Genomic DNA, 23,128 nt, shown 5'->3' on the forward strand with positions numbered 1-23,128 from the left:
TTGTTAGCTCACGTTTCGTTTAATAAAGAATAATATATTCTGGAGTTATAAGTAATTTTTGTATTGTTTTATGACCTTTTACCAGTTCGAATTGCAGCACAAAGACAACATCAGAAACTAAAATATACACAAAACACGGCTTACAAATTTTACTGCCAGTGGATCGTCTCTAATAATTGTCGTATCTAAACTGCTGTTGCTCCTTTTGGAGAATATCTAACTTTTAAACGTTTCGTTATTCACACTTCTTTTTTTTTCTCTCTCTCTTTCTTACGTCGCCTCTTATTTTTTTGTTCACACTCCACCTTCTTCCTGTTTTCTCTCTTACTATACGTCTTTCCTTATCTCTAGCTCATTTTATGTATATTATATATCTTCCTCTATTTATGTCACTTTTTGTCTCTTCCAGTATTATCTTTTTTGTCTTCTGTTCAGTCTTTTTTTTTTTACTTATGTCCAGTCTTTATCTTTTTGTCTTCTGTCCAGTCTTTATCTTTTTTGTCTACTGTCCAGTCTTTATCTTTTTTGTCTTCTGTCCAGTCTTTATCTTTTTGTCTTCTGTCCAGTCTTTATCTTTTTTGTCTACTGTCCAGTCTTCATCTTTTTTGTCTTCTGTCCAGTCTTTATCTTTTTTGTCTACTGTCCAGTCTTTATCTTTTTTGTCTTCTGTCCAGTCTTTATCGCTTCTACTTTTTCTCAGTTTCGTTATTTCGTCTTAATTATTCTTTTTTCGGTTTTGTTTTTTTTCTGTCCTTTTCTTATGTCTCTAAGTTATTTTATTTTTTCTCTATTGCTGTTTCTTATTTCACTTTCTTCACATTCTCTTCTTTGTTTATAGTGTTGTAATATTTTCCAGTATCATTCTGTTGCTCGTTTCTCTGTTGTTTTCTCTTCTTCTCTCCCCATTGACTTATTATTATTACAATTCGATATCAAGTATCAAAAGTAAAACATACTTTTTTTATATGTAATAGGATTTTGTAACATCGTGACTAAACTGTAGCATATAAAAATTACTGTTAAGTTTTTAGGTATACAAACTGTTTTGAATATGGTAAATACCTCTATAGATATGTGTGTGTTTCATAGCGAAGCCACATCGGCTATCTCCTGTGTCCACCGAGAGGTATCGAACCTTTAACGTTAGAATGCTTGATTTTGAAAAATAAACTTAAATAAATTTTAGTACTAACCAGGTATAATATTACCTTGATTTTTTCTGTCACTCTCAGTTCGATTGTATCTCTCTTTTTCCAGTTCCTCAGCAATGGACTCTGGAAGACAAGAATAGTTACAATAAATCATATAAATAGTTATGTGGATAAATAATATAGATTGTCTTGTTCATAAATCATACAAATAGTTCTGTTGGTAATTCATATAGATTGTTCCGTTGATAAATCATACAAAAATAGTTCTGTTGATAAATAGTACAAACAGTTCTGTTGATAAATCATAGAAATATAGTTGTGTTGGTAAACCATATGGTAGTTGTGTTGGTAAACCATATGGTAGTTATGTTGATAAACCATATAGATTGTTCTGTTGGTAAATATTGTAAATAATTCTGTGGATAAATAATAGATACTCCTGTTGATAAATCATAAAAATAATTCTGTTGGTAAATCATAAAAATAATTCTGTTGGTAAATCATACAGATCGTTCTGTTGATAAAGCATATAGGTTGTTCTGTTGATAAAGCATATAGGTTGTTCTGTTGATAAACTGTGTTATTAAAGGAGATATAGATAGATAGGTTTCATAGTTCATCACTATAAACACATATACTTGCATGCACTGCTAAACAGATACACTGATACGCAATATTAAATACTAAAAATGGGTATACAGCACGACTTAATATTAATAATATTGTAATAGGAACTAGCTTTCTACCCTCTTCTGGTAAACAACAACATAAACAAAAATCACATTTAAAAAAGTAAAAAAAAAACAATTATTTAGTTTTGTCATTTTATTCCGGTCCCAGTAAGGAAATTTATGGAACAATAGAGGCTTGGGCCTTCCTCTTAAACGGGAATAGCATCCAAATTGTAGGAGTATTTATTAAGGTATGGATGGTCAGGTGAAACCATCTTTAGTCAGTGTAGAAGAGAAGATACTGAAGAAACAAGTAGGAATAATGGAAGCGGACAGCAGTGGTAGGATCACAAAAACTGGAACAACATCACAACTTGGTTCATTCACTGTAAGACATATCTAATACATGGTAAGGATTTGTTGAACTGAACGAATGTATTACCAATGTGAACTTATAAACTCAGCAAGTCCGCTAAGATAATATTATTGTTAATGAAGCACAATTGTGTATATTATTCACTAAGTTTGTGTAAATGTAAAATGGTGAAAAGGTAGTTGTATTGTTCTTTGGTGGAACTGGGAAAACGAACTCGAAAGTCAATCTGAGAGCATGACATTCCATAACCATTAGACGACCTTAATACGTAGAGTAAGCTGAAATCAATGCTGTATGACCATACAGGGATGAACAAAGGTTTTGTCAGTATAGTAGATAGGAAATAATTCAATTTTCAGTTGGTGTTAATCAGCCATGCATAATAGTGACTTCAATTATGACTTTGAAGCAGTAAAGTTAGTTTTCCAGATGAGATGTTGGTCAAAGTCAAACATATTTGACAGAATCTGAAAACTGAATAAGAAAATGATCAAAAATGATCGTGAAGAGACATAGATCCCGATAAGGCTTAAATATCCCACGTCTTGGATCAAACAGTATGGCTTTAGTTTTAGAGCTGTTTAGTGTAAAATGTCAAATTTTAGGTCATGGAAGAAAACCATTAAGAGCCTATTAAATGTGATTATGGTAGGACAAGCAGCAAATATCAGTGTCATATGATTACCGAAAACAGTGGACAGAGAAGCTAATTTGAAGAAGATATCCAACGTGCAAGTGATACAACAGTACCTTGTAGAACACCCTCAGAGACGTGGAAGGGTCTAGATAAAATGTTCCCTAGTGATGTGACAGTTCAAAGACCAATAAAACAAGAAGTCAAAATTTGAATATAAGTAATAAAATTATTTCATGGAGCAAAATGTATAGATCAATCCACGGTGCTAAATGACGTCATATAATTTCTCAAAGTCTAAAACAAGTTGGATGATTGGTATTAAAATTATTAGTGGTAACATCGAACAACCTGAGTAGTTAATCGAGGGTAGAAAGTGAAGACCACTTTCCAGCTTGAGAAATAAGGAGGTTATTTTCAAAAATAAAACAGTGGAGCTGAGAAACTAAAATATGCTCAAGTTTCTCGCTGAATCTGTTGGTAAAAGAGTAGTTCAAGAGTTGGCGGTGGGTGGTGATGATTAGCTGCCTTACACCACTAAATTAGGAACGGCTAGCGTAGATAGCCCTCGTGTAGCTTTACGCAAAATAAAAATAAAAACTTGCTGAAAACACTGGTGAGACTAATAAGTCGGTAAATTCATTAGTGAAGGAGGTTTATTGGACTTAATAAACAAAATGATTTGGGGGAGTTTCCACGAGTGAGGGTTACATCTAGTGCGTAAAATAACGATAAGTAGGGTGGCTAGCAGTAAACAGAATGTGAGAAGATCATTTCCCAGATGAATCAATAATACTAAAACATAATTTATATATGCAATGTAATGCTAAAAAAGTTCCAGTTTAACAGCAGAAAGTTGGTGAAGCATCAGGAACTAGTAAGACTAAAATTTGTGGTAAAGATCGTGTAAGGTGCAATTTTTTCGCACTCTTAATTTGTCAATTTCGGATTCAAAACAGGAGGCAAGTAAAAACAGTTTCAGCTTATTGGTTTCTAATGTTTCGCCAGCTTTCTGGGTATAAAAACGTTAACTTTTGGAGCATTATAATATATATATATATATATAGCGTTTCATGAATCCTTTGCTTTTCTTCCTCCAGCATAACTGACGAGTTTTGCTATTGACCGAAAGTCCTCTCGGGCACTGACTTGTGTGAGATAAGAGATAGATCTGAAACACTATAACGTACCTAAAACCTCAATGTCTGTAACATCATACACTGTATTGTTGAGACGAAGCTACTGCGGCGGAATATATGACAAAGCCAGATAAATGAAAACAGAATAAAACAATAAACAGATTAAAATAAGTGGACGTAAAGATACAATGACATTTCAAAAGGTAGTTTGGCATCCGCCTTATCGTTATGAATGCGCCACAAGGGATTATTTTCTTTAACTCTTTTATTATCACTATAGGTATATTGACTGATTGATTTACACACTAGATGAGCATAACACTGGCTAAAGCACAGGCTTTCCTCACCCTGATTATGGAGTCCAGTCGCTGCACTTTGTCAGTGCGCAGTCCAGCTAGCGTGGTACCGTCCCCAATACCGAGCCACTGACCAAAAGGAGGAACAATTGAAATATTACTTATCTAAACGTTCTAATAAATAATTATCAGGCGATGGAACAAAATTCACTAACGTCAGTAAAGAAATCGATTCAATGAAAAAAAAAAGTGTAGTTACATGAAATGTTAAAAGTTAATTATTTAGGCTATTTTTTCTCACATCGTAGATATATATATATATTACCCCTAAAACAGTAAAGAAAAGACATACACGAGTCATGTTAAGGGTATGCTTTTGTTTGAGACACTGGTTATACTAAAGGAAAGTTAACAGAAAACTAATCTTGGGTGAAAAAATAAAACGAAACTAGAAACCAGCTTCACGCCCACCTAAAAAAATATGTGGAAGTTTTTTTTTGGTTTTGCTTTTAAACATACACAAGCCTGGTTTCAAACATGGAACTGAGATGGACTCAAACATCCATCAAAATATCTCGCGCATAACCTAATCTAATAAACTTTAAAATATTGCATTATTTATTAAGCATTAAGATTTTTATTACTCTGATGTAATACAGTCACTTTGAAACTGAACTCGTCGAAAAGAAGAGACTGGAATGATATGTAAAATAGGTAGTGGTTTAAAGTAGAAAATAGTAAAGTTTATAACCATGTGATTAAATATTGTATCTGATGTTACTATTAAGTAACTAAAAAGAGAAGAAATAAAACAGATTTATATTTTTTTATTTAGAGCGATACGTGTATGTTCGTCAAAATTCCGACATCTCTGCTTGCTTACTTGAAGGGCAGGCTGCTATTTCATGGTTTCTAAAATCGCTTTACGTCAACCCATTTGTGTGTTGTCAGGCATGCAGGTCATTTCCTAGCAGTTGCCAGCTGACAAGGCGAAATCCCATTAGTACTACTGTTAAAAGGATATCAAATAAGCTTTCTTCACATTAAGAATGGATTCCACATGCAGATGTTACTTCGATGGGCGTCGCGACACAAACGGGTAAAAAACAAAGTGCTCATGGTGCATAAATCAAGTGATTTTGTAGCATCACTAAGCCATGAAGCAATCATCAGTAATACAAGCTGTTCGAAAGAGCCATTACACTCCTAAGCGGTTGAACCACAGAAATTAAAAATCACATTCTGGCTGAGATATTCATAAATCACCCCATACATAAACAATATTACACAGAAAATTTCAGGCAAATAAAAAAGAAAGGAACAAATCGACAACTACGAAAACACGCACATAAAAACAACAACAACAACATATACACGAGCGTATCAGTACAGAAGGTTTGTTTGGTTGTTTTGAATTTCGCGCAAAGCTACTCGAGGGCTATCTGCGCTAGCCGTCCCTAATTAGCAGTGTAAGACTAGAGGGAAGGCGGCTAGTTATCGCTACCCGCCGCCAACTCTTGGGCTACTCTTTTACCAACGAATAGTGTGATTGACCGTCACATTATAACGCCCCCACGGCTGAAAGGGCCAGCATGTTTGGTGTGACCAGGATTCGAACCCGCGACTCTCGGATTACGAATCGAACGCTTTAACCCACCTGGCGATGCCGGGCCGTAACACGGCAGGTGAACTGAGTGTATGTTTATATGCGTGAGCTTCTAATAGGTATTAAAATCAGCTGGTAGAAATATTCGGGTGAAATTTTAACGTAGCTGATACTTAATCGTACTTGACTATCGGATAAATTAGATGCATAATTTTACAGGGACAAAGTAGTTAATTGTTTCTCCCGCGAGTAAAATTTCGTAATATTTTTCATATATGGCATAATAATCTAAACACAAATTTCAAACAAAATCATGACGAAACATTTTTCACACACGATCACAGTATCTGTGTTCATGGAGAGCCATATGGCGAATAACTTACAACAAATAATCCCCAAGTAGCACGTAAAACAACAAAACTCGGTTTAGAGTCCGACAAATTATTTCTCTCATTTTACGCCTAATCCTTAGAGTTTCTGTCTTACCGTTCAATAAACGCAGAGTTTCGGCGGAGGAAGAACGCAAAGCGTCCTCGTAGTGTGTCCGTTTCCTAGCCTCGACTTCCAGCTGTACCTGAACCTTTCTACGAGACCTTTTCTCTCTCCGTAACCGCTTCTGGTAAATAACTGAAAATAACAAATATTTTGTTACGCAAAGATTTTTCTCGGAGAAATATTCATGAAAAAAAATCCAATCATGTCTGATGAATCGTTAAACGATTGATCTTAATAGAATGTGTGTGTGTTTTCTTACAGCCACATCGGGCTATCTACTGAGCTTACTGAGGGAAAATTGAACCCTTGATTTAGCTTTTTAAATCCGTAGACTTACCACTGTACCAGCGAAGAATATCTTAATAGAAAACAACGATTTCATTCACTCAAGTAGAGACGAGCAGCTCCAACAGATGCAGTTTTCGTTTTGGTTTCACGTGTTACACATTCTTGTTTGTCTTGTCATTCAGCTTTACATGTGACACATTTCTGTTTAAAATGTCTCGTCTTATCATCCGGTTTTACGTGTGACACATTATTGTTTACGTCTCACCTTATCATCTGGTTTTTCTATCTACTTTGGCTGAAATGCTGATAGTTTAATGCTTGTATTCCATTTTAGTCTATTTATTGATATAAACTTTATTTTCTATATATTTTTATAATTTCATTTCATGCTGACGTCTCTAAGCGAATGTTCTATTTCAGTACATTTCTTGCCATGTATTTTCAGTGCGCAAGTTCATCGACTCGTTAACAGTGTGGCGTGTAATCTGTTGTTATTTTGTTCCCTCCGTTAAGTTGTTAATGTACAGTCTACGCTTTACATAACTAGCTAAGCGCACATAGAAAGTTTGGTGACAATCGGTCCAGCTATTCGCCAGTTATAAGCAAATACAACACATGGAGAAGACACAGGGACCGCAGGGGTGATATTCGAACACCGATCTTTCTATGTACCTCACAGGAGGTTATAGGGAGCCTTCCATATCTAGTGACAATCGTTCTAGCAGTTCGCCATTTATATGCAGACCGACGCAGAATTTTATGAAATAATGGTTTAAATATCCAACAGATACGAATCTCTTCAACAAGATATGATTCTGATATGCATAATCATGGACTTTGTTGTCTATGTCTGTATTGCAAGTGTATTAAAGAATTACACTCAGCCGATATTTTAATATATGATTTTCATTGTTGTCAATCATAACACATATATGTGAAAATTCTAAAAGGTTAGTTCCATACAACCTCACATTTGTTTATTGTTGTTTTTAAAGAGCGTGAAAGCTGTGAAATGCCTTCAATAAATATTTTTACTTTCAGCATAGTTCATTTCATCTACTTACTTTGAATCTTTGAAACGAAGTTTGACAATAACGTTTCCGTCTCATTGTTTAGTTTTAAAACTCTCGGTCAAGCCTGTGTAAATATTTTCAACCTAACTCGTCTACGTTTTTCAGAATCTAATGAAGCACAGACTGACCAAGCAATAACTTTAATGATGTACTCAAGTCTTTAGAACAAAATTTCAGGACGACATTCACGGTCTTATTTTTATATTCCTTTTTTTTTCAGACTCTAGTAATAAGTCTGAGATGACATATGCACTCTGGATCTCGGGTATAACAGAAAGACGACGACTTAGTAATCTAGATCTTAGAGATAAGTCTACGATGACGTGTTAGTAATCTGGATCTTGGAGATAAGTATACGACGACGTATTAATGATCTGGATCTTTGGGATAAGTCTACGACGACGTGTTAGTAACCTGGATCTTTGGGATAAGTCTGTGAAAATTGTTTTTAATACGTTTTAATTGGAAGCTTAATTTGGAAACGAAAAATCGACAGACACTTTACTGCTAACTTCATCAAGGCTAGCTACATTATATGTACTGTGGATCTCAATAAGAGTGAGCTAGCCTGAGATTTTAGGATCATTATATTGTACGTTGTGTTTCGAGTCATATTGGATAATTTTATGCAGCCATCAGTGGGATCATACCTGAGATCAATTATTAAGATCCATGTTGTATTTTGTTACTTTTTGTCCAATATTCCTCCAGTGCTGAGAGTTTTAAAACAAACGTGCTAGTATGGTTAGAACAAACCTAGTATAATCATGTTCTATTTTCTTCTTTGTTTTTTTACTTTAAAACGAACACTTCATGTCTGAGATTATATGTACGATAATCCCAAGTTGTTTCAGGTTAATAAACTGCTATAGATCATAGTAATATTTACTTTAAAACAAACTTTCAAGCCTCAGATTATCTGTTCTATGAACTAGACTAGTTTCAAATAGATAAACTGGTGAAGTTTACTGTAATATATACTTTAAAACGAACACTTCAGGCCTGAGATTATTCGTGTCACGGACTCGAGTTGCTTCAGATTAATAAACTGGTGACATTTACCGTAATATTTTACCAAACTATATATAAAAAGCTTTGATTGATTTTATTGTGAACTACATTGGTCCCCTAATGCTAATTGACTGTGTTGCCTTGCACGACAAGATTACTAGGGAGCTGGATTTGCAATCTGCGGGTCACAGGTTCGAAACTCCAACACCCCAAAATACTCGCTCTTTCATCTTTGGTAGAGTTATAATGTGACAATCATTCCCGTTATCCGTTAATAAAATAATTGGCGGTAGGTGGTGGCAACTAGCTGCATCCCATCTAGTCTTTCTCTGCTAAGTTAGAGACGACTAGCGCAGATAGCCCTCGTGTAGCTTTGCGCGAACTTTCAAGCAAACCATACAAAGATCAAAATTTAGAAACTGGCCAATTATGCAATTATCATATCACATATATAACCAACGCCACGTGGTTTCGCTATCTCGTCGTGGTGATTTGGTGGAATTCTGGGAGGCCTAGATAGAGTGTCTGATTACTAATGATAGCGTGGGGTGTCATTATGTGCAGTGTGGACAGTGTTAATATACAAGCAAACCCAGCCCGGATCTGAAGATTGTCATTGGTGTCAAGCTTTTCCTACATATATGGCTAACTGTTATTAGGCCCAAAGCCATAATCCCTCCCCTTTAAAATTATGCATGGCACCGGGAGTGGAGTACAGAGATAATGAGCCAGCTATCCAAGGGAGTCGACTTGAAAATTCTTTCTTTAGACATTTATAGAGTGTCTAAATCACACGCCGAACCTGCTTCGTCGTTTGTAGCAGCGAGAGTTGCTGGCGGTCAGCATGGACCACGTTGAATTATATCTTTATTTTTATTTACGAGATTCAGTCGTGTTTGCATTAGCATTTTACAGGCTCTCTCCTTCCAATAGAAAGGTTGAAATGAAATTTGAAGCTGGTCTGCCAAACGGAAAATATACATTGCTCTTGCGAAACGCGCCGCTTAGATAAATTTTGAGAAGAGACAGGAGAACATCACGAAAACTCATTGTCTAAAAGCGGTTTGGTAGAGATCTTCTAAGGTTGACAGTGATTGTAGTGAATATTTCATTATTAATTCAGCAATGTTCGTTGATGTAAAGTAGAAAAGTAACCTACAGTTACATCCAACATAAAGGAAAGAACAACCCACAGTGATATCCAACAAATAGCAACTAACACCTTTCAGTTCTCAGGTGGTTAGGGCGCCCAATTCGCAATCGGAGGACCACGGGTTCGAATCCACATCATACTAAACATGCTCGCCCTCTCAGTCGTGGAATTATTATAATGGCACGGTCTACCCAATATTCGTTAATAAAGGAGTAGTTCAAGAATTGGCGGTAGGTGGTGATGACTAGCTGCCTTCCCTCTAGTCTTATACTGCTAAATCAGGAACAGCTAACGCAGATAGCCCCCGTGTAGCTTTGCGCGAAATTCATAATAAAGAGTTCTTAGTAATTCAAAGAGATCATCGAAAGATGTGGGTCGTAACAAATGAAGCCTTCCCCTTGTGTCACGTTTATACGTTAAACAGCTGGTTACAGGTTTTTTAGTCTTGTCAGAATGGAATAAGAAACTAGCATTCATAATCAAATAGTTTCACGGACACACAGTGGACTACCTCGATTTTTTTCAGTTGTTCGAAGAAACTGTGTCAACCACACATCATGTCATAAATAATACATGAGGTCCAAAAAAAACCATCCACACGTCTGTTTCTTTCCCTCAAGAGAGCACGAATCACTGTTACGTCAATTTAAAGCCATTCTTATATAAATATATACATTTAACGTGAAAGACATGCTAACAAAACCAGCATGTTTTAAATGATTTAAAGCTGCAATACAAGTACCGTCCTTGTTTTCCGGGTTATAATAAATTTCCCAGTGATTCCACAGAAAATCAGTGAAAACTCCATCACCAAGACTTAATAAACAAAAACAAAAATACGTTTCAACTCTTGTCGTTTGCTGCGTAACATCGCTGTCGAAAATTGTAATACAATAATGTTGTAGGCTTCAACAACGTTCGTACGACTTTACATTGATTGTATATTGTGTGGATGTTTCTGACGAATATTCACTGAGACATTACGATGGACACGAAAAATTTAAATTAACCATGTTTCCTACAGTTAATAGTCGTTTTACTTTTATAATAATAGTGCCTATAATTCTTTGTAATAATATATATTTATTACAATTTGATTAATTTGATTCGGCTATTTGAAATTAAGCACAATGGGCTGTCTGTGCTCTGCCCACCACGGGTACCGAAACCAGGTTTCTAGCGGTGTGAGTTTGCAAATACTGTTGTGCTATTAGGGCGCATTTATTACAATAAAAAGCTTAATATATTCATATATATCAGTGGTAGATCCAGAGTTGACGGAAAGGGGGGAGGGCAACAACATAGGGCGAAGCCCCCTCCACACATTATTCTGCTGTAAACATAAATGATTTTAGGTCTCAAAAATATATATATATATTAATATTCTGAGCCATTACTTAATAAGTAATACCGTGTTCATTCTGTTTCCAGTCTGAACACTAAGATATTTAATTGTAAGCATTTTAAGCGCTTAAGATTGTTCATTAAGACTCGAATGTGGCCCAAGTTGTTAGTGTGCCCAGATTGTGGTTCCAAGATCTCACTGCCCGCAATATGTTGCTGCAAAAACGCGTCCCGAACCTCTGGTCCACGGTGTATTATAAAGTCACATAATAGTTGTGCAAACGTTAGCGGTAAGTTCTGTTCAATAAGTTCCTTTATTACAATCGATGTGCTACAAATTAGGAGCAGCCATAAACAGGTGGCTCTTGTGTAGCTTTGTGTGAAAATATTATAAAAATATCAACAGAAAACTGCAGAAGAAATTGAAATATTGCAGCTATTTAAAGCATATAGTTCAAATGAAACAATGATTTTAACAAAACACGTTCATTAATTGAACATTTCAATATAAATTTCTAGTTTTTGAAAAGAACACTGAACGTTGTAATCGAAACATTGTAAAGATAATAATACACGTAATAAAGACGAGAATAACAGCCTGAATATTTATTCCATTCGTAATAGTAACTTCTCGTTTCGATTATTCCGCAAAACTATAATAACATAACTCTATTCATCACCGCCATTCTGATGGCTCAATGATAATCACGTAGGCTTATAACACTAAAATTCGGGTTTCGATATCTACAGTGGGAAGGGCACAGGCAAACATTTGATCTTCAACAACAAACAAACGGGACTCTAATCACTACTTTAGGCTTATTTATAAAAACTGTGCCACTAGAGGGCATTTATTACAATAAAAAGTTAGATAATACGTTTATATATATCAGTGGCGGATCTAGAGTTGACCAGGGGGGCAACAACATGGCGCAAAGCCCCCCTCCGCACATTATTCTACCTATTTATATCAAGACGTTTTTGTGCAAGCCAAAATTGATTTGGTTGGTTTTGAATTTCTCGTAAAACTAATCAAGGGCTATCTTCGCTACTCGTCCCTAATTTAGCAGTGATAGACTGAATGGAAAGCAGCTATTCATAACAACCCACCGCCAACACTTGGACTACTCTTTTATCAAGGAGTTGTTGGATTGACTGTCACTTTATAACTCATTCACAACTGTGAGCATGTTCGGTGAAGGAGGTTCGAACCCTCGGCCCGTAGATTTCGAGTCGAGCATCCTCACCACCAGGCCATGCCAGGTCCACACATTTAGTATTAACCCGTGCATAAAAGTTATAGACAACTTCATAATCTTCTTTGACCAAATAGCTAAGATATTTCAGTTGTATACTGCTAGCCTAGATGTTTTCTTTGTGATAAATCTCAATATAACAATTTTTTCATGCCACAAAGCTGTATTTAAAAGGTCTATATCAGTGTCAAATGTCATTCAAGAACAAATGTTAGTAACATCTAATTTCTTTAAACTCAGCTGCGAGTTTTAGAAATAAATTGTTCAAGCTTCATTATAAAAATTTATTTTCATTAAAATATACGTAAAACAGATACATAACCGTCAACAGAATCAAGCTGACATGTTAACCAGACCTAAGTGTTTCAAACCCTGAAAACATTACGATTGCCTTTTTGATCGAACTGTTAATATTTTCACGATCATTTTACAAACCACTCAAAGTCAGAATATGAAACAGTAACTCATCCACCAGTTGTACTTTTATTCCCAAACTTTCCCTTTATTACTGGTTAAGCAGTTTTTGTTGTTTTTTATCATTTCTGATCAATATAAAATGCTTATTTTCATTTCACAAAACCACACAAATAAACCCATTCCGTAGAGTCAACCAATAACGAAAAAAATTTTAAAACCAAAACAAAAATGCTTTCAATAGATGAAAAGCTAAAGTTAATATTTTTCCAGCTTAAAGTATTAGTATGTTAACTACAAAACGTCGACGTATTTTCCTTATCATTTCCGTATTGTAACTGCAACATTTCATTAAATACGTTTCCCCATTGTCCAGTGAAATAATTGTTTATTTTTATTATCGTAAAAGAAGTCAAGAGTGAAACAGTTACGTTATTAAATTATTAGTAAAAATTGTTTAAGCCTTGGTAGGTTTTTCAACTCTTGCGTTATTTAAATAATTTAAATATTTCAATACTTTCTGTAGTATTTAATAAAGAAATATGATACATATATTTAAGTGGTGAATAACAGAGAACTAAACAGATAAAGAGTGTACAAGCTCAATGTTTAAAAGACGAATCACACTGCTTTCTGTTGTTTTTTCGTTAACCGATCTCTAAATCATTCCTGAAACGCTTACTGGAACGACTATCTGCACATTAGGTAATCTTATATCAGCTTCATCTCGGTAGCATAAGTTATGCATACAAAAACAGCTTGCTCTGGGAATCCACACAATGGTAAATCCTGTAGACGTGCGATGCTTCAGGCTTAAAAGACAGATGAAAGACACCCGCTTTTGGGCTCGAGAACTGGCTCAACTTTTCTCTTCTCTACCGCTTAACTTAACAAAAGACCAAAAAGTGGCGTTCATGGTCAGGCGGTCACGTGCATCAGACAGCAAGCGTCCTCTGGTGCCTGCAGCCAACAGCCCAGTATGAGGGTTGCTGTCAGACGCTGTGGTTAGGACGTTACTTTAAGACGTATGTCTATCGAAACTCAAGTAAATTACAATCTGCAAGGGTAATTATCTCTGTTTTCACGGTGAATTCCACTTTACAAAAACTTTCGAGATTGTTATAGTCTGTTCTCAGCAATAAATGTCATTCCACACGTTTCTCTTTATTTTACTATGCAAGGGCTGCATTGTAGTTTATACTTCCTCTGTTTCAATTTACTATAAGAAAACCTTGAAGAATGAACGTTGACGATATGTTAAACATTTTAAAGTTTCGTTCTAATGACCGTTATGGAGGAGTAGGGAGGAAGCTGGAATAACAACTTCAGGAAGTCTGTTTTTTTTTTTTACCGCCCCTTAGTGTTCGTGTTGTAGTAGCTTGTTACTTGTTTATATTTGATTTCATTTCAGTAATAGTAACTAAGATCCTCGTGCATAATAATTTGAACTCGCCTTACCACTAAGTTTGATACATTCTTCAAATGTAAAGTTGCACAATCCGATGCTCGGTATGGAGACTCGTAGGACTTGGAGTCATTTAGGCACAGAGCCAATTGGGTTTTCAATTATGTTCTGGTTCAAATTTTCCCAGAAGTTAAATGGATAATAGTAAGTGAAACTAAGACCCATTTTGCCCAAATCATGACTCCGAAACCTTTATGGTTAACAGACCTGGAATAAATCTATGACCCGTTTTGACCAACTAATGATTCTAAAACTTCTGTGTTTCATAGCCGCCTGTCAACATAAGGAGAGTCTCCCCAAGTTTTCTCCGGACTAATGTGCCTCCAGAGGATGTGAATACAAGAACTGTTGTTGATCAGGTTTGTTACCAATTGCTTCAAAGTTGACAAACAACAACTCATTGTTCATGATAATCCTCTCACAATGTTTTTACGTAACTGTCTACAAATGTCCTCTACTAAACTGCTAAGTTATCTGGTAAGTAACTGCTATTAAAATCTCAAAAGTATCACCAGTAATATACCACAGAGACTAACCAACTCCTGGTTAGCCTATTATTCATGAATGAAAAATATGTTGGTTTCCGTTTGCTTATTATCATTGAAGTAGGCAGAGAATGCTAACTTTTCCAACCTTTTACACCCTTGTCAACGAAGGGTGTGTGCAAATACATGGACAAATGCCTTTTCTCTGTGAAGTGTTCAAATCAGTATAGTGAGGATTTCCGTATACACATATTCATGGTTCCAAAAATTTCGCCTCTTCACCTATTCCACCACACGTAGTAGAAGTGCCTCATTCAATCACACTTGTACGAGGTCTGTTCAAAAAATACGCGGTTGTTTGAATTGCGCGGCTCCAGTTGGTTCCAGGGGAATCCGCTTGGTGTCGCTAGGTTTGCACAGATCAGCCGATTACGACGCCATTTCCCGATTGCAGATATCTTCATTTGTGTATTAGCTACGCGGTTTTAAATGAAGTGCGATTTTTTCGTTTGGCGGAGTTCAGAATGAATGACCTGAAGGAGCAACGACTTGCTGTAAAATTTTGTGTTAAACTTGAAAAATCTGCGACTGAAACTTTTGCTATGCTTAACACGGCTTACGGTGATGTTGCTATGAAGCGTACGGCATGTTTCAAGTGGCATGAACGTTTTAAGGATGGTCGACAGTCCATTGAAGATGATGAGCGTCCTGGACGTCCTTCCACGTCAACTGACGACCCACACGTCGACAAAATCAACACCCTGGTGCGGGCAAATCGACGTCTGACTGTCAAGGAGCTTGCTGAAGAGTGTGGGATATCAACTGTATTTTGTTACGAGAATTTGATCGAAAAATTGAAGATGCACCGCGTTGCTGGGAAATTTGTGCCTCAGAACTCGTGAGTTTTTGGCCAAACACTCGATCATTGTTCTTCCCCACCCCACCACACCCTACTCACCTGACCTTGCTCCTTGCGATTTTTTCTTGTTCCCCAAACTCAAAAGACCCTTGAAAGGAAGAAGATTTGAGACGATTCCCGAGATTAAGGCAAATGCGACGAAGGAGCTGGAGGACATTACAAAAGAAGCGTACTAGGACTGTTTCAACAAGTGGAAACACCGTTGGGATAAGTGTGTGCGTTGGGGAGGAGAGTACTTTGAAGGGGTCCCAGACCTGTAACTTCTAAATAAAGTACATTTTGTTTTATGACGTCAGTCCGCGTATTTTTTGAACAGCCCTCGTACATATCTCACGGTTATTCAATTAGGAGATAATAAAATATATTATGAAATTCAACTCTGTCTTCACATCGTTTCACGATTTCGGACACCAAATCCGACATGGGACGAGATAAAAAAGTTCAAGTGTGCGTGTGCTTTCTTATAGCAAAACCATATCTACTCTGTTCACCGAGGGGAATTGAACTCCTAATTTTAGCGTTCTAAATGCGAAAACTTACCACTCTCCCACCGGGGAACAAGAACTTCACAATCGATAGACAGGCGAAAGTAATAATAAACTGTCTTTCACTGATTATAATGTGACGGTCAATCCCACTATTCGTTAGTAAAAGAGTAGCCCAAGAGTTGACGGTGGGTGGTGGTGACTAGCTGTCTGCCCTTTAGTCTTACACTACTAAATTAGGAACGGCTAGCGCAGATAGCCCTCGTGTAAATTCAAAACAAACCAAACTGTCACACTTATGACACACCAACGACACCAAATTGCGGAATATGATTTTGCAGCATCTGGAAACATGCCACGAGGCTCAGGACACACAACCAAACACACTCGCCACTTGTTCATGCCTGACCTGACCTTGGCAGCGTCAACAGCACCCACCACCTACCCTCATCTTAACGAATAGGAAGATTTGAACGTCACTGTTATACCGCACCCACGGCCTCAGAGTGCAAGGTACTTTTTTTTTTTTTGGCAATGAGACACGGGTCAGGAATCCTTGCATTCACATCTGACACGTCAACAACTACCCCACTGTTTTAATAGTAATTTATAGGTACATCGGTCGGAAACAAGCAGAGACATGCAGTTAAACTTAAAGCATCACAGTTGTTATATTCGATGTTTCACATGCCTGCTTTTCGTAACATAGCACAGTAAAAATGTAGATACTCATGTGGAACTTGAAATATTGCCTGACATAATGTTCACTATCGAGTTCTTTATGTGGCAGGCCAGGTGGTTAAGGCAGTCGACTCGTAATCCGAGGGTCGCGAGTTCGAATCCCCGTCACAACAAACATTTTTGCCCTTTCAGCTGTGGGGGCGTTATAAAGTTACGGTAAATCCCACTATTGGTAAAAGAGTGACCCAAGAGTTGACGGTGGGTGGTGATGACTAGCTGCCTTCCCTCTAGTCTTACATTGCTAAATTAGAAACGGCTAGCGTAGATAGCCCTCGAGTAGCTTTGCGCGAAATTTAAAAACAACAAAAACAAACTATGTGTAGCGTATTGCTTACGAAATGTTTGTTTCTCACATCATACGCAATTTATTAAACAAGAAAAAAATGCTTCCTCCTTACAGTAATCTTCGACAAACATCTTTGTACTCACTTTACACGTGGCTTTTTATCCACTACCAATTGACAATTCTACTCACATTTCTTGAGGTTTATTGTTCAGTAACTTAAGTTGTTCTCTCTTGCGTTACTCCAGAAAAATATGTTTATTATGCATAGAGAAATTCCTCCTGTTTCTTTCATCAGATTATCAGAACCTCAGCACATTCGTTCGACAATACTCGTATGAAAAGATTATTTTTATCTAAACGAATTAAACGACACACAACACGCGCGCGCGCTCTTTCAAATAAAATAACCAATTTTCGCGGATAGCAAAGATTATCCTGAAACACCATAACGACAATAAAAGTTAATCGTGGTTTATAAAGTAGCTTATAATAACTTAAACAGTATGAGTCATCGTTCTCTGATTGTTTTGACATGACATTAGCCTCAAACTATATATCTCAACTGTAAAACGTCATAACAACAAAAAATTCTAACCATGTTTTATAAAGAAACTTAATATACAACTCATTGTTGCCTTAGTTTTCGATAGGCAACAATAGTCTCTAAACACCCATTTTAACTTTCAAACAAAACCTTTTGATACCAATTAAGAAAAAAAACTAGCTCTACACTCCAAATAAATATAAAATAGTATATTTTTATTTAAACCAACGTTTCGCCTTCGCGGCTTCTTCAGGATTAATATACATATTCTAACATCAAACAGTTATGTATATTAACTCTGAGAAGCCAGAAAGGTGAAACGTTGGTTTAAATAAAAATATACTATTTTATATTTATTTAGAATGTAAAGGTAGTTTTTCTTAACTTTTACCAAAATGTGTAAATCTCTCCAATATGCAGTGCAAATTTTAAAACAAATTATTCAAATATGCATAAGCAAATAATAAATTAAATTATTCTAAAGTACAAGGAAATGAAATGATTTTTCTTTAGATTTTGTAACCTTAAATATTAAAAGAATAAACATTTTTTTTACTACATTTGAAAATCTCTGTGATTTAATAGATCACAGATCAGCTAACCAAAAAAAAAACGAAACTAAGTTATAATAAAACAATACACATTAGACTAAGAATCTACTTTTTAATCGAATATTTATAGATTAGGTTAGACTTTTTATTTTATTTGATCAAGTTTCAAACAAATACATATATTCAATAGTTACTTATCTATAATAATTATAACCAGTATTTAACAGTACAACCCAAAAACAGTTTTGAAATAAAAGTTTCCATTACACTATAACATAACATTATGGTCTCCCCTACTCTTTCACTTTTTTATTTAAGAATGAAACTATATTATAGGAGCTAGGTTGAGTAAACTTTTTTCCCCTTTTATGAAAGTTCATTTTTCTGAGTGTGCGTTTTCTTATAGCAAAGCCACGTCGGGCTGTCTGCTGAGTCCACCGAAGGGAATCAAACCCATGATTTTAGGGTTGTAAATCCTTAGACTTACCGCTGTAACAGCGGGGTAGTCATTTTTCTGAATTATTATAATTAATGTAATGACGTAATTAACAGAAGAGCACTTTTCGATCTGTTCAAGTAAAAATACATTAAAATAGAAAAAAAAATGTTTTCCATAAGCCGGAGACTTCATAAAATTTAATCCATAACTCAAACGTTTCCAGGGTCCAAAGTTGAGGCCTAAACCCTGGTTGTAATGGGTGTGCCCATGGTGAATATTCCATCACTTTGCTTGATCCAATAAACCTTGGGTACCTCTCTTTTAGTTTGTCTCCTGTATTGGAGCATTCATCTTATAATACTAATGTTTTAGAGTTTTAATCAGAGCTGTGGAGTTTCATAGTTAAGAATTTTAATATTTTAATACATGCATCACAGTTAGTACCAAATAGATGAAAGTTATAATGTTACAGTAACTTGGTCACAGCTGTGGAACGTTTATATTCGGGAGTTTTGATATCTTTGTATCTTGGGAGTAAAAAATATGAAATGTAATGATTACACCACGAGAAAAGAAATTTGTTAATCATATATCGATCTTTGATAAACACGATAACAACATAAACCTATATGTTTACTTACTTCTCGTTCTTTGTTCTTCTAGTAACTGTTTCTCCAGGTTTTCACGAAGTTCGCGCTCCCTGCTGATTTCGACTCGCAGTTCCACTGTGAAAGATGCAATTTAGGTTTTAGTTTCATTTCCTCGTGAATTTTTAGCTACGTTGCAGACATAAACATAGCTCTTACAGTTAATAGTCATTTACAGCGTTACTCTGGCATGAGAAAGTAGTGCTGGTCGATAAATGTGTTCTTAATTTGTTCAACTCTCTCTGCCTCCATACTTCTCTGAAGACCTTGGTAGATAAAACTAAAACGAAGGTTGATTACGTTATTGATTTGTAGTAGACCTCTAAGTGCAACCAATTCGAGACTCAAAAGTCTTCGAATATGTCAAGTTAATGGACAATTGGTGATTTCTGCAGTATGAGTATTAATTCCTATGTATTCATGCGATGGTTAGTGTTGTATTTTAAAGCGAGAGTTCATAAAATAGACAGTAATTCTGTTTACATTATACAGGGCTTTATTAACCCTAATTTTATTGAACAGATTCTTCACTAACTATATATTTTATCGCTTATCCTTTAAACATTAAGTGGATATTAAAAATGTGTAACTTTGAAGAAACCACATGCTTGTTAACTGGATGTTTTTAAATCTTGATAAGTAGTTACGGGAAGGAGGGGGGTTCTCTTGCCATGCAGGGCGATAGAGGACGCCACACGCATGTCAACCTAAGACAATAGGCAATTTAAATGGAAAAATTAAATATATTTACACAAGAAGTTCTATTACTCCTATCATAAATTCATATATATATATACAGTAAGTTTCTATTACTCCTCCCATAAACTTACTTTTTAAATTTATCTGTTTTTTTGTACAACAAATTCATGGAAAAATTTTGTCATATTATACACGTACAATAGCTTTCGACTTCTCAGAATAAAAAATAAACATTTGTATTTCTCTTGATAGTCTAGTTTTTGCATCTATACATTTTTAATTTTTATGTAACCGCTAAATCCTTGTAATGACGAAGGAACTTGAATTCTTTTGCCACCAGGAAGAAAGATGACAAAGTTCCACAAAGTTAACCAGTTTAGAGTTTCCGGAAAGAAATGAAATATCAACCATAAATCTTCTTACTTTCATTTTTCAATCAAAAATAAATCTAGCACCGTGAGAATTGTCTATTTTTAGACGTAAAAGTGAAACAGTTAAAAGGTTTCTTATACCACAACAAAAACGTAATTTTACAGTTTTCTTTACTGTATTGGATTTCGACGCAAAACCACTTTCATATTGATTCGGTTTCAGAGTGAAACTCGTCTCGTAATAAAAAAAAAAAAAACTCCAGAAAAAATTCTCGCAATTTTGTCACTAAGTAATATTTATTAAAACTAACGTATTGATCAATAATACAAATTTATCCTTATTTGAATATTTTATTATTTATTTTCTGTATTTCTGTATTACTGACCTTTCTCTAAATTAATCTGACGTTCTTGATGTCTGGCGTTATCTGCTGCAATTTTTAGAAGTCCTTGAATGTTTTTCAGCAATGTTTCCATAGAAAATACTGCTTGGCCCATGGTTATGCTTACGTCATTCTGAAATGGCACCGCTTGATTGGATGCAAGTCTATCTGGGTTTGCCGTGCTGCTGACGTCAGCGCTATCACTGTAATCTGGAACCAATAATAAATAAAGTTATCTAGTTATAGCTGCATTTTATCCATTATAACAGTGATACTTGTAACGGCTACAACCATAATGACAAAGTACAAGCTGATTATAAAACCCCATGCTCAAAATAATCTTATCTTTAAAACAATTTGTAAGAATTCTTGAGAGTATAACTGAAAATGTAGGTCTTATTCAGGAAATTATTAACCTGGTAAATAAGGGTTTTCAAACCATATTACAGCATACATAAAAAAATTTTTTAAAGCAGGTGACACTTCTCAATAGTACACTGTTCAAAGCAGGTGACCCTTTTCAGTAGTAGACTGTTCAAAGCAGGTGACACTTCTCAGTAGTACACTGTTCAAAGCAGGTGACGCTTGTCAGTAGTAGACTGTTCAAAGCAGGTGACACTTGTCAGTATACACTGTTCAAAGCAGGTAACACTTGTCAGCAGTACACTGTTCAAAGCAGGTGACACTTGTCAGTAGTAGACTGTTCAAAGCAGGTGACACTTGTCAGTATACACTGTTCAAAGCAGGTAACACTTGTCAGCAGTACACTGTTCAAAGCAGGTGACACTTGTCAGTAGTACACTGTTCAAAGCAGGTGACACTTGTCAGTATACACTGTTCAAAGCAGGTGACACTTGTCAGTAGTACACTGTTCAAAGCAGGTGAAACTTTTCAGCATACACTGTTCAAAGCAGGTGACACTTGTCAGTAGTAGACTGTTCAAAGCAGGTGACACTTGTCAGTATACACTGTTCAAAGCAAGTGACACTTGTCAGTATACACTGTTCAAAGCAGGTGACACTTGTCAGTAGTAGACTGTTCAAAGCAGGTTATACTTGTCAATAGGACACTGTTTAAAGCAGGGGATACTTGTCGAGAGTACATTGTTCAAAGCAGGCAATACTTGTTAGTAGTACACTGTTCAAAGCAGGTGACACTTGTCAGTATACACTGTTCAAAGCAGGTGACACTTGTCAGTAGTAGACTGTTCAAAGTAGGTGACGCTTGTCAGTAGTAGAATGTTCAAAGCAGGTGACACTTGTCAGTAGTACACTGTTCAAAGCAGGTGACACTTGTCAGTAGTACACTGTTCAAAGGAGGTGACACTTGTCAGTAGTAGACTATTCAAAGCAGGTGACACTTGTCAGTAGTACACTGTTCAAAGCAGGTGACACTTGTCAGTAGTAAACTGTTCAAAGCAGGTGACACTTGTCAATAGTAGACTGTTCAAAGCAGGTGACACTTGTCAGTAGTAAACTGTTCAAAGCAGGTGACACTTGTCAGTAGTACACTGTTCAAAGCAGGTGACACTTGTCAGTAGTAAACTGTTCAAAGCAGATGATACTTGTCAGTATACACTGTTCAAAGCAGGTGACACTTGTCAGTAGTACACTGTTCAAAGCAGGTGACACTTGTCAGTAGTAAACTGTTCAAAGCAGATGATACTTGTCAGTATACACTGTTCAAAGCAGGTGACACTTGTCAGTAGTACACTGTTCAAAGCAGGTGACACCTGTCAGTATACACTGTTCAAAGCAGGTGACGCTTGTCAGTAGTAAACTGTTCAAAGCAGGTGACAATTGTTAGTAGTACAGTGTTCAAAGCAGGTGACACTTGTCAGTATACACTGTTTAAAGCAGGTGACACTTGTTAGTAGTACACTGTTCAAAGCAGGTGACACTTGTCAGTAGTACACTGTTCAAAGCAGGTGACACTTGTCAGTATACACTGTTAAAAGCAGGTGACACTTGTCAGTAGTAGACTGTTCAAAGCAGGGGATACTTGTCGTGAGTACATTGTTCAAAGCAAGCAACACTTGTCAGTAGTACACTGTTCAAAGCAGGTGACACTTGTCAGTATACACTGTTAAAAGCAGGTGAGACTTGTCAGTAGTAGACTGTTCAAAGCAGGGGATACTTGTCGTGAGTACACTGTTCAAAGCAGGTGACACTTGTCAGTAGTAGACTATTCAAAGCAGGTGACACTT

The 23,128-nt window shown here is 36.1% G+C and overlaps 2 protein-coding genes across 7 annotated transcripts in view; one reads left to right on the top strand and one right to left on the bottom strand.

Moving 5' to 3' along the window:
- LOC143230756 (uncharacterized) overlaps positions 1–13,277 on the top strand; it is a 187,598-nt gene extending 174,321 nt beyond the window's left edge. Inside the window, exon 5 of the mRNA XM_076464872.1 lies at positions 7,950–13,277. Within this exon, the coding sequence (XP_076320987.1) occupies positions 7,950–7,973 (24 nt within the window). The 3' untranslated portion in view covers positions 7,974–13,277. The remainder of the gene's footprint in view (positions 1–7,949) is intronic.
- The window catches only part of LOC143230754 (dachshund homolog 1-like), a 118,941-nt gene that overhangs the window by 7,127 nt on the left and 88,686 nt on the right, over positions 1–23,128 (bottom strand). For 3 of the 6 annotated variants that reach the window (XM_076464870.1, XM_076464867.1, XM_076464868.1), the window contains 4 exons: positions 20,926–21,132; positions 19,464–19,547; positions 6,360–6,500; positions 1,194–1,274 (listed from right to left, as the gene is read on the bottom strand). In XM_076464870.1, the coding sequence (XP_076320985.1) occupies positions 1,194–1,274; positions 6,360–6,500; positions 19,464–19,547; positions 20,926–21,132 (513 nt within the window). Of the gene's footprint in view, positions 1–1,193; positions 1,275–4,318; positions 4,397–6,359; positions 6,501–19,463; positions 19,548–20,925; positions 21,133–23,128 lie in introns of all 6 variants that reach the window. The other 3 variants (XR_013016615.1, XR_013016616.1, XM_076464869.1) reach the window with 3 other exon arrangements.

Source organism: Tachypleus tridentatus, chromosome 10, assembly GCF_004210375.1.
Source record: "Tachypleus tridentatus isolate NWPU-2018 chromosome 10, ASM421037v1, whole genome shotgun sequence".
Taxonomy (NCBI): domain Eukaryota; kingdom Metazoa; phylum Arthropoda; class Merostomata; order Xiphosura; family Limulidae; genus Tachypleus; species Tachypleus tridentatus.